Raw genomic sequence first — 11,790 nt, 5'->3', positions numbered from 1 at the left:
TAGCAATAAATCCAAATTAAATAAGGCAGACGTGAGCGGGCTCCATCCATGCAGGGCGGCTGGTCCCCAAACGGCAGCCGGAAAGCAGATGACGCCGCTGCCACAGGTCTGCACGGAGCTAGACTCCTGATTCACCTGCCACCAGAGCATCCGCTCCTGCTGGCCGAGGCGGTGGCGCTGAGTCTTCCGGGACAGGACTGACGGCGTGCTCCCAACGGCTCTGCATCTCAGGGAGTCAAACCGCACGCACTGCGCCCTGCACAGGGGAGAACGGTGCGCTCGGCCCGCCGGCCAGAGACAGGAGCATGCCAGCGGGCCCGGAGCTGGCTGCCTCTGTGGGGAGGCCCGGGAGGGCCCCCCGAACCTCCATAATGCCCCCCCAGAGCCCAGGCGTGCTGTGCTCAGCTCCTGTCTGGAGGTTGGGACAGGGACTTCCGGAGGACGGGCACTTGTCACTGCCTTTGTCCTTCACGCACGGCACAGCAGTGGCAGGAACGACTAAATCTGCTCATCTGAAGATCTCGAGATACAGGAAGAGCCGGTCAGGGCCGGACACCGCCATGCGGCAGAGGCGGCGGTGCGGGGCAAGCCCCTGGACTTGGACTCCGGCCGGCAGGCAGACCCTCCGTGCAAGGCAGCCGCGCCCGCGGCTTCTGCCCACCCACGGTCTCCCTCTGGGGCATCACCCACCCAGCCCAACCATGCACTCAGGGTGGGCGGCCCACCCACTCGCCAAAGGGTCCCACCCCGCCCAGGGCACCAGCAGGTGGCGCCACAGAGGTGGCGCCCTCTCAGGGCTCTTACTGGCACGAGGAAATAAAAGACATTCTTTCTGCCGGTAACCCTAAGCCAGGGGATGAGCGTGGAGCTCCTGGGCCACCACGTGGAAGGACCCTTCCGCAAAGAAGCCAGCACTGCGAGCTGGAGGGCAAGGGGACAGGGGTGTGGGAGAGAGACAGACAGATACGGAGTTACCACGATGCAGCCAAGCCTCGTGCCAGCTCTACCTTAGCCCAAAGTCTTCACATGAGCCCAAAGTCCCACTCTTGTATGACCTGCTGTGGGTTGAGTTTCTACCCCTCATACATAATAGTCCTCGCTTACTCTACAAACATGGCAGAATGCTCCACTACCGGCCAGGGCACCGCTGGGCAACAGGAAGGTGAACGGTCCCAGCCGCCACCTATGACATGCTCCTCTGACAGTCCTTCACCTCTCACCTTCTGGAGCACAAATCAGGGCATTCCCAGCCCCTGCCACTGGGTGGGGCCACATGGCTCGCTAGCCAATGAGCTTGGAAAAGCGACATGCACCATTTCTGGGCCAGAGCCTCTAACCGATGCAACAAGAGCCTCTCGGGTCTCCCCTTCTCTCTGGCCCAGTGGCCAGCAACACTCAAGATGACAAGTGCCATCTGTGACCACGACGAGCAGAGCCGCCGCCAACCCACAACGGACGTGTAGCGAGACTTGGAAACAAACCTTTTTTGTTTAAGCCAGTGAGACTTGGGAATTACCTGTTACCATAGCAAACCTGACTTACACACTCCAAGAGCGGGAGGGGAAGGAAGAAACACAGAAAACAGACAATGATAAAAAACTAAACAGCGGCATCGGCGAGACAGGAGAGAGGCAGCTCTGCAGCCACACGACACCGGAGGGGCTTGGCCCAGGGGTGGGAGCCGCACACAACAGGACGAGAAACGGTTACCTTGCGCTCTCTATGGTGGGAGTCTTTAAAAACACTTCTAAATTTCAGGTGAAAAGAAAACAAACTGAAATCAACAATTTAGGAAATAACACTACAGATGAAAACCAATGAAATAAGGGTCAAGCTGTACTTTGAAGAAAATTGCAGAACCTTGAAAGTCTTTATTAGTAAATAGATAAATGGGAAATATACTAAGCATTCAACTATTTAAGACTTGAAAAAAATTGAAGAAAAATTAATCAAATTTTAATTAAGTTAATTAAAATTAAAGATACAATTAGAAACTTCAGAAGAACCAGAGAACCAATAAGTAAAACCGACAGCTGATTCCCTAACGGGAATGAGACAAAACTTTGATAAGGCTGATGAAAAAAAGGGAGAGACCCACCGAAACACTGGAGATGAGGAAGGTAATCTAATAATCATAGTTACGAATCAGAATTTTTAAATCAGACCTAATTTTACCCCAATGTTTTTATAAACTAAATGAAACTGATCATTTTTTTTTTTTTAGAGAATGTTAACATAAGATGAGGTGGAAAACCTAAACAGACCTTAACAGAAATTTAATGGTTGCCAGAAGTTTCCTTTAAAAGGCACCAAGTTCCTGATGGTTTTGCGGGTAAGTTTTATCAGACCTTGACAGGTCCTGTCTTTTGTTTAAACAATTTTAAAGCACAGAGAAGGTTAGAAAGCTTCCTAACGCGTGATGGTTAATTTTACAGTGAAGCTGCCCGGATCACAGGTGAGATCACAGGTGCCCAGGTGTTTGCTCCTCAGCATTACTCTGGGCGTGTCTGTGAGGGTGCTGCCGGATAAAATGAGCACTTGACTCTGTCTCAGTACAGCTCGCCCTCCCCTGATCGTCCCCTGATTCGCTGAGGGCAGGACCAGGGTGAACGGAGAGGAAAGGGACAGTGGCCCTCCCTGGCCGACCGCTGAGCTGAGCTGTCATCTTCTCCTGCCCTGGGCGCTCCTGGTTCCCAGGCCCACACATGGGACTGGAATCCACGTCACTGGCTCCACTGGTTCCCCGACCCTGGACGCAGACTATGCCAGGCCACCGACTTTCCTGGGCCACCGGCTTGCAGATGGCAGATCACGGGGCTTCTCAGCCTCCATAACTGTATGAGCCAATTTCTTACAATAAATCTGTTACTATTCATACACCCTCTTGGTCTGTTTCTCAACAGCAGTGGTCCTCAACCTGTTTGGCACCAGGGACCGGTGCTCCTATGGGATTCTAACGCCCACCAGCCAGAGGTGGAGCTGAGGCGGCGATGCTGGTGCTGGGGAGCGGCTGCGAATACAGATGAAGCTTCCCTCACCCACCGCTCACCTCCTGCTGTGCGGCCCGGTTCCTAATGGGCCACAAACCAGTACCAAGTCCACGGGCCTGGAGAGGTAAGGACCCCTGCTCTAAGAAACCCTAACTGAACACGCATTTTACAAAACTAGCACACTCCTAACGCCAAACCTAACAAAGCTATGGCAGAAAGACAGCTTCAGATCATGGATCTGCATACTTCAACCCACAGTCAAATTCGGCCCACAACCTGTGTTTATAAATAAAGTTTTATTGGAACACAGCCACACTCACCCGTTTACTTGTCGTCTATGGCTTTCATGGTACACCAGCAACGTTGAGTAGCTGTGACAGCGGCCATCCGGCCCACGAAGCCTATAATATCCACTATCTGGCCGTAAGGCCTGCAGCGCTCTGCACGGACAAACCTCATTAATGAAACCAGAAGTGAAGATCCTGAACGCGAGTCACCAGATCGAGACGCGCCGCTGCGAGCGTCCCCACAGGCATTTTTACTCTCCTTTTTGATCGAGTTTAGACTTCAGAGCAGTTTTACGCTCACAGCAGGACTGAGGGAAAGTACGGACAAGTCCCGTGCACTCCGCGCCCGCCGCAGGACCGGCTTCCCCCGCTTTCAAACCCTGCAGAGAGGGACAGCAGTATGCCACAGTTCTTTTTGCCACCTAAAACACTTGGTGATCAGTTTGTTTACTGTCTCTTTTTAAACTGCGAGCTTCATGAGGACAGGAGCCTAAACAGCACCCGGCACGTCACAGCCCCTCCGTGAGGACTGGCTGGGCAGATGAAGAGGGTTGGGAGAGGGCGTCCAGCTGAGAAGACAGTCCCCTCAGGGCCTCCAGACCGGCTAACATCACAGGGCAGAGGCAGGGCCAACACAGCTATCGGGCCCAGCAAGAACCTACTTCCCTGCACGGTGTCCGGGCCCTGGCCTGTCCTCATTCATCAAGGACTTTGGGGGCAAAAAAATCTCCATGGAGATGTGATGCGTTTGCTCCTGACCTCCTGGTCACCTTGTTTCCAGTAAGATTTTGGATCTGTGCTTAACTGGGTCAGTGCTCGAAAGGGGCACGAACGTGTGGCCACGGCCCACTGACGCTGCCAGCCAGAGGGACGCCGACCGCAGTAGTACGAGGACGACACCAACGATGGCTGACGGCGCCCGCGAAGCAAGCGCCCCCAGCCAGGAGCAGGCTGACCGCCCGCCCCCGCGGCCCGCTCCACCGCCCTGGGCGGCCTCTGCCCATTTTTCTTGCCAGTTAACTGCCTCTCTACTTCCTGGTGATCAGGAGGTGCCCTTCCTACCACCCTCTCTCATCTAATTCTTACAATTAATTTTCTATGATTATATGTCTTGCAAATACCTTTGAGTCTGAGGTTTGGCTTTTAACTGTGTGTCTAGAGTCTTCTCTCACACACGAGTTTCATATTTTAACATGATCGTGTTTCTCCATCTCCTTTTGGTTCACGCTTGGCCCACCCTGTTAAAGAAAGCCTTCCTAATCCCAAAGGCACAAAACTATGCTCCGAACTCTTTCCTAAGACTTCGCAAGCTTTGTTTCCCGTGCCCAGGCGTTGAACTCGTCTGCTCCGCAGCTGAGGACACGGAGGGGCGGGGACGTTAAGCAGCGAGTGTAAGAGCGACAATCAGCAAGCACGCGCTCGTGAACTCGGTCACGCGTCCCCGCTCACACGCGTCGAGAGGGTTTGCCCACGGTGAGATGCGGAGACCTACTCCATTCATGTTAACCGCTTATCCAGCGAGCGTCCTGTGGTCCAGATAAACCAGTGTGTCTGCCCTGTCCCCGGCCAACCAGGTCCCGTGTACGGGTGAATGGCTGTCCTCTGCAACAGGCACCTAGAAACGCCGTTTCGGAGTTGAAGGTATTAAGTGAATATCACGAAGTTGCTCTTCGAAGCGGCTGTCAGGATGGCACCCCCCTCCGGGCCACGAGTTCCTCATTTCCCAAATCCTCGTCAACCTTCGCTGCTTGACAGCTAGATTTGTCCAGCTGAGGGGTTTGAGATGATTTCTCATTTAATTTTGCATTTCTCTGATTACTAGCAAAACTGAGCACTTTTTCATACGCTTATTGGGTCCCCTGGTTCCTTCGCTGCGAATTCCCCTTCGTGTCTTTGGCCCATTTTTCTTCCCTGCTGTTCGTTAGTTCTTATCGATTTGGAGAAGCTCTATCATCTTTCTTCTTTCTAACTTTCTAATTCTGAAATTTCCAAAGTTTTGTTTTTCAATCCAGCCAGAATTTATTTTCGTGCACGACATGAAATTCGGGTCTGATTTTGTTTTCTCTAAGGACAGCCATGCCACAGCCCTGCTAAGGACCTGGTTCACCCTGCGCCCTGTGGTCGGCACGGGAACGCCCCGCCCCAAAACGTCCACATCCGAGGGGACAACATCTGAGATGACAACTACACTGGACGGGATCAATGACAGAGCAGACGTCGCAGAAGGTGAGTGAACGTGACGACACAGCCACAGAACTACCTAAAAGGGAGCACGGAGAGAAAAGACTACGTGAAGGTGGACAGGACATCAGGGAGCTGGGGGACGAGCGACGCCATGTAACGGGGGCTCCAAGGGAGAGAGGAAGACAGAGGAAATGTTTGAAGCAAAATAATCAAAATTTTCCCAACTGTGATGAAAATTATAAACCCAGGGACCCAAGGATTCTGCTCAGTGAACCCCAAGCAAAAAAAAATGAGCTAAAGGCCAATTGTGGGACGTGGAGGGAGCGGCAGACCAGGTTGCGAATCCCCTCACACCCCCTCATGAACACTGACGGGGCAGCCAGGAAAGCAAAAGCAAAGCCCGCAGACCACCGCCTGGCCTTCCCAGGCCAGCAGAAGCCAGTGACAGTGCTGAGGGACGGCGCTGTCCCGCCACAGTTCATAACGAGTACGACCGGAAGGTCCTCGAAGACAACTAGCGGCTAGTGTCCAGCGCCATGACTACATCATCATTAAACGCTTGAAAACGCCCTTACAGCTGGCTGCACTGGGCCACTCCCTGAGGAAATGGCCTCGCCGGGCACTTCCGCAGACGGGAGTAAACCACGTTTACGTCACCACTGTCCTTTAAGTAACTTAATCAAAAACCAGAGGAATCCCGTTCATTTTAAATCACAAAACGTACCTATTTTTATAATCTAGGACACTATCTTTCTTTCACGTTTGTTTCCTAGAGACTGACGTTTGTTTTATTTTTAAAGTGTAACTATAATGTCAAGTATGTCGAAGAAGGAAAGATAATAGATTTAAAACAGGGAATGGGTTAGAAATAAACTTAACCCTCAGTTTAGTATTTTTAAACTACATATTCTATGCCATCGATGCCTTCAAGTTTATCAAATAAAATTGGAAATTTATTCTAAACTGACTCTGACAGAACATGCATGCCGCCCACCCACCACTGCAGGGATTCCAGCGATATTCCGGCAATTTCTCAAGGACACGCAGTGCTGTACATTTCCGTAGCCCTGATGTAGGATGTTTTTAGTGTACACATCGGTGGTGAGCAGCGACCCTGAGCACAGTCTGGTGAGCACAGTGCGCAAAACGTGAGAGAACAGAGTGATTAAACCCGCCGGATGCGCCGCCTCTTTGCAAAGACCGTTAAGCTCTGGTACCGGGATGCGTTTAGATATCAAGCGTGCTGCTTCCGCCAACTGTGAAATTAAATGCGACAGGGCCAGTTTCCAAAAAGTACAATCTCAACTCATAAAAGATCACCCCGGATGAGACTCACTGCGCCTGTGCACCAGCGCCCAGGACCTACAGCCGAGGGGCTGGCGAGCGCTCCCTGGGGAGCTGGCGTCATCTGTCACAGGAAAGCCGTCGGGAGGGGGACAGACACTAAGCCCCTCCCCCGGTTTGCACGCTGGTCACTCTGTTTCTGAGAGTAACCACTGTGATCTAGAACGTCCCTTCGGCTGGCAAGATCTCGTGACGCCTACAGCCGAGGGTCGCCAGCCCTTTCCAGCGGCCTTGTCCAACACTCCCTTCTGCCTTCCGTGCCTCCGTTGGCCACAGGTGGAATTCTCCAGCAGGACACTGGCTTGGAGGTCCTCAGGCTCAAACTAGGAGGCCCTGGACACAAGGTACTGGCCACGGCAGAAGGTGCTGAGCCCACCAAACGGGAAGCTGAAGCCGCAACTGCTCCCTAGCCACTTACACGCATGTGGAGCCGCCACCACCCACGGGAAGGAGGGCACGCTGCTGGTGACCCCCACTCCCTCTCAAGCCACATGCTGACATCACAGACAGGGCTTCAAGGAGTGAGAAATATTTTTTTAAAAACAACAAACTCACGGCTGCATTAATAATGCAAAACAGAGCTGGCAGTCCGCAGCTTCCGGTCAAGCTAATTCTCGAGCCCCGTGTTTGCGGGACAGCCATGTAGAGTGCCCTTTAAGCGTCACCAACAGAACCTTCCCCAGGCCTTCGGTCAGGGAGCTGCGAGTAACTGAGCTGACTCGTAGCCGAAGCACAGGTGACAACTGCTGGGCCATGCTGTAGCACTATCCACGCTACGCCCCCGCAAGAAGCAAAAACTCGACCAACTGATTCGAGTTAAAGCAATCTGTGTGGATCGTGATAAACGCCACCGTGCCGGCCGAAGCGCTTCTCCCCGGGAACAGATGGGAGTCATGCTGTGCTCGAGAAGTCAGCTTTCTGCAAACACTTACTTGAAGGGGACGTGGGTGGCTTCCTGGGGAACCGCCGCTCTGCCGTGGGCCCACTGACGCGCCCTGTGGGTGTGTCCAGGTGTCCTTCAGGGTGCAGTGAGTACTGGAACTGGACCGTCCCCGACTCCACCTGCTTCACCTGCAAATGACCACAGAGCGGTGACAGCCACGCCCCCTTCGTCAGTATCCTTTTATCAGAGTAGTTCAAGCAAGAACGACGCCCCAGCCTTTTCTAAAAGTCTAAGTGAAATCGGGAATTTCTGAAGCCGCAAGGAATTTTCTGAACAGGAAGCAACTGGCTGTGGCGCCAAATTCCCAGAAGACCACAACATGCTCGTGTAAGGGAATGACCCTTACACAAGCGGAAACCATGTTTCTCCAGTTTTAAGTGTTTTTTAAAATTCACCTATGTAAAAGTGACTTTTTAAATTTGGGTATATAGTCACCACCACCATAATGAGGGTACAGAACAGCTCCGTCACCCCAAACACCCCCCGTGCTGCCCCCTCGTGCGGTCTCTGAGCCTCTCCTCATCCCCACAGTCCGGTCCCGTCGCGAATGTCACATTCGTGGAATCGTGCGACATGGAACTTTTGAAGCTGGTGTCTGTCGTTCACCCAACACAGTGCTGATCAGATTCACACAGGTCACGGTGTGGACCAAGAGTTCGCTCCTTTTAACCGCTGAGTAGTGTTCTGCCGTGTGAGGCACGGCCGCTTATTCATCCACGCGCCGCTTAAACACATCTGGGCTGCTCCCGGCTCGTCTGACTGCAGAGAAAGCTGCTATAAACATTGGTGTGCATATTTCTGCGGGAACATAAGTTTTCGTTTCTCTAAGAACAGCATCGCCGCATCATATGGTATGTGTATATTTAATTCCATAGGAAACCGCCAAGCTGTGATTTACTTCTGGGCTCCGTTCTGTTCGTGAATCTGTGTGCCATTCCTCCACCGACGGCGCTTCGTGTCGATGGTCATGGCTGCGCTGTCACTTGAAATTGCGCGGTACGATTCCTGCAGTTTTACTGTTCATATCTAACTGGTTTTCAGTCTTCTAGTTACTCCGCCCTCCTGTACGTTTTAGAATCAGCGTGTTCATACCTACAGAAAACATCCTGCTGGGATTTTGAGAGAAACTGCATTACTGGTTGATCGATTCAGGGAGAATTTCTGTCTTTATTATGCTGAGTCATCCAACCCATGAGGACGTCGCATCTCCCCACTTACTTAGGTGCTTTCGCCGAAGCGTCACACGAGGAATGGCATGCAGCGGACGAGTGTTTTCGCCTTCGGCGTACAGATCCCGTGCATGCCTTGTTAGATTTGTTTATCGAGGGGAGGCTTTTGTAAACAACCTTTTCAATTTTGCTTTCTAACTTTTCATTGCTGGTATATAGACACGCGATGGATTTTTTTCATATAGGCCTTTCCGTCGTGTCCTGCAAGCTCAGTAAACTCACGTGCTCATTCTAGTTTCCTTGTTGCTCCCCTGTGATCTGCATGGACGATCGTGTGGTCTACAAACACAGGCAGTGTGACATCTTCCTTTCTTCCATTTTTTTCTCATCTTACTGCACTGCCCAGCGCGTCCCGCACAAGGCTGAAAAAGACTCTGCATGCTGAGAGCGGACATCCTTCGCGTGTTCCTGATCTTAGGGGGAAGCGTCCAGCCCTTCACCACTAAGCACGATGCCAGCTTAAGGGTTTTGTAGGTGCCCTGGATCAGATTGAAGAAATTCTCTTCTACAACTAAGTTGCTCAGTTTTTATGATAAATGGGTGTTAAATTGTGTCAAATGCTTTTTGTGCATCAATTGCCATGATAATATGGTTTTCTTTCTTTAGGCTGTTACTAGGTGAACTACACTTACTGATTTTCTAAAAGGAAACAGACATACATCCCTGGGATGAACCCCCACTTGGTCATGGCGTATTGTTCTTTTCCATATTATTGGGTTCGATCTGCTGATATTTTGTTGAGTATTTTGCATCTGTGTCCATGAGGGATGTGTGTCCACAGTTTCCTTTTTCTGGTGCCGATCCTGGGATAACACAGGTCTCATTACACAAACTGGGAATTGTTCCCATCTCTTCTATTTTCTGGGAGATATAAAATGGGTATTATTTCTCCTTTAAACGTTTAGTAGAATTCAGAGTGACTAGGCCTGCATATTTCTTTTTTCAAAAGTTTTTCAACTGAATTCAATTTCTATAATAATTGTAGGACTACTCAGGTCATTTACTTTACCTTGGGCGACTTCTGATAGTTTGTTGTTTAGGATGACTTGATCTGATCCGTCTAAATTGTCAGCTGTATGGAGTTGTTCCCAGTGTCCCTTTAGTACCCTATTAATGCTCGAGTGGTCTGTAGTGACATCCCTTCTTTCATATTAGTGACTTGCGTCCTCTCTTCTTTCTTCTTTGGTCTTGCTAGATTGCATTATCGATTTTATTGATCTTTTCAAAGAATCAGTGTTTGGTTTCATTGGTTTTCTCCATTTTTTTCTCAACTGTCCTTTTGTTTTAATTCCATTGGTTTCTGCTCTTTATTACTGACTTTCTTCTGCTTGCTTTAGATTTATTTTGCCCTTCTTTTTCTAGTTTCTAAAGATGGAAGATTAGATTATTGAGTTGAGAACTTCCTCCGGTCCTAATATAAGCACTTAATGCTATTAATTTCCACGTAAGCACGCTTTAGCAACATCCTACAAATTGTGATATATTTTCATTTTTGTCCAGTTCAAAATGTAGTCTATTTGTTCCTGAGGTTTCCTCTTTGACTACGGATTATTTAGAAACGTATTATTTAATCGCCAAGTGTTTGTAATTTCTTATACGATCTGTTATTGATTTCTACTTTAATTCTATTAATATCACAGACCGTATCTTGTATCATTTCAATTCTTCTAAAATTGTTAAGTTCTGTCTGATGACCCAGGATGTGGTCTATTTTGGTGAATATTCCATGCGGCCTTGAGGAGAACACGTGCCCTGCTGGTGGTGGCTGGAGCATCTTATAAATGTCACCGAGATCCAGATGGCGGCCGGCAACGTTCAGCTCTTCCGCGTCCTTGGCGATCTTCTATCCGCGTGTAATCCAGCTGATCCAGGGCGAGTGCAGAAGCCTCCGACGACCCATCAGCCTCCTTTTCCTCTCCACTCTCGGTTTCTGCTCTGTGTGCTGTGAAGCTCCGTCTGTCTTAAACGTCACGCGTCTTCTGGATGAATCGGCTCTTCGATTACGTGTGACACCCTCTTACTTCCTGGAGATCTCCTGTGCTCCGAGGTCTGTTTTGTCTGGCATGAACCGAGCCATTTGGTTTTCTTTTGATGAGTGTTCGCATGGAATGTTCTTTCATTCTTTCACCTTGAACCCACCCACACCATTGCATTTGACACGCGTTCCTGGTGGACGGCGTCTGTTTGGAGCTTGAATTCTTTATGCAACTTGACAACTTCTATCTTTAAACTGGTGTGTTTAGACTATTTACAGGTAATTCTTGGTGTGCTGGGATTCAGGACGCCATTTTATTATTATTTGTTCCTTCTCCTTGTCTATGGGGTTTTCCACTGTCTCTTTGTATGGTTATGTTTAGTGACTGCTCTGGGGTTACGATGTAAATAAATATTTAACTTTTCACAGTCTACTCAGAATTGATGCTTTGTTACTTCGAGTAGAATGCGGAACCCTCATCACCGCATGGGTCTCTCTCCCCTCTCCCCTTTTACATCGTACTTATCTTACCCATTATATCTACACACCGTACAAATCCCATCAGTTACAATTTCCGCTCCAACCGTCAATCATACTTCAAAGAACTCGAGAGGAGGCGAACTGTGTTATTTATCGCTTCTGCCACCCTTTCATTTCTAACGTGCCAGGTTTCCATCTGGTATCATTTCTCTTCCGTCTGAAAAAATTCCTTTAGCAATCTTTTCAGAGCACGTCTGCTGCCAGTAAATGCTCTGTTTTAGTTCATTCCGCCTTCATTCCTGCAGGACTTTGGCAGGACACAGCATTCTGAGTTCTGGAGTCTTTCCGCTACTGCTTC

General features: G+C 50.0%; 1 protein-coding gene across 1 annotated transcript in view; it reads right to left on the bottom strand.

Annotated features, from left to right (window-relative positions):
* Positions 1-11,790, bottom strand: part of NPHP4 (nephrocystin 4) — a 95,568-nt gene that overhangs the window by 38,406 nt on the left and 45,372 nt on the right. Inside the window, exon 11 of the mRNA XM_025048588.1 lies at positions 7,738-7,876. Coding sequence (XP_024904356.1) covers positions 7,738-7,876 — 139 coding nt within the window. The remainder of the gene's footprint in view (positions 1-7,737; positions 7,877-11,790) is intronic.

This window comes from Pteropus alecto, unplaced genomic scaffold (genome assembly GCF_000325575.1).
Source record: "Pteropus alecto unplaced genomic scaffold, ASM32557v1 scaffold125, whole genome shotgun sequence".
Lineage (NCBI taxonomy): Eukaryota > Metazoa > Chordata > Mammalia > Chiroptera > Pteropodidae > Pteropus > Pteropus alecto.
Note: the sequence above shows the minus strand (reverse complement) of the source record. Positions and strands in the feature narration are given on the sequence as shown.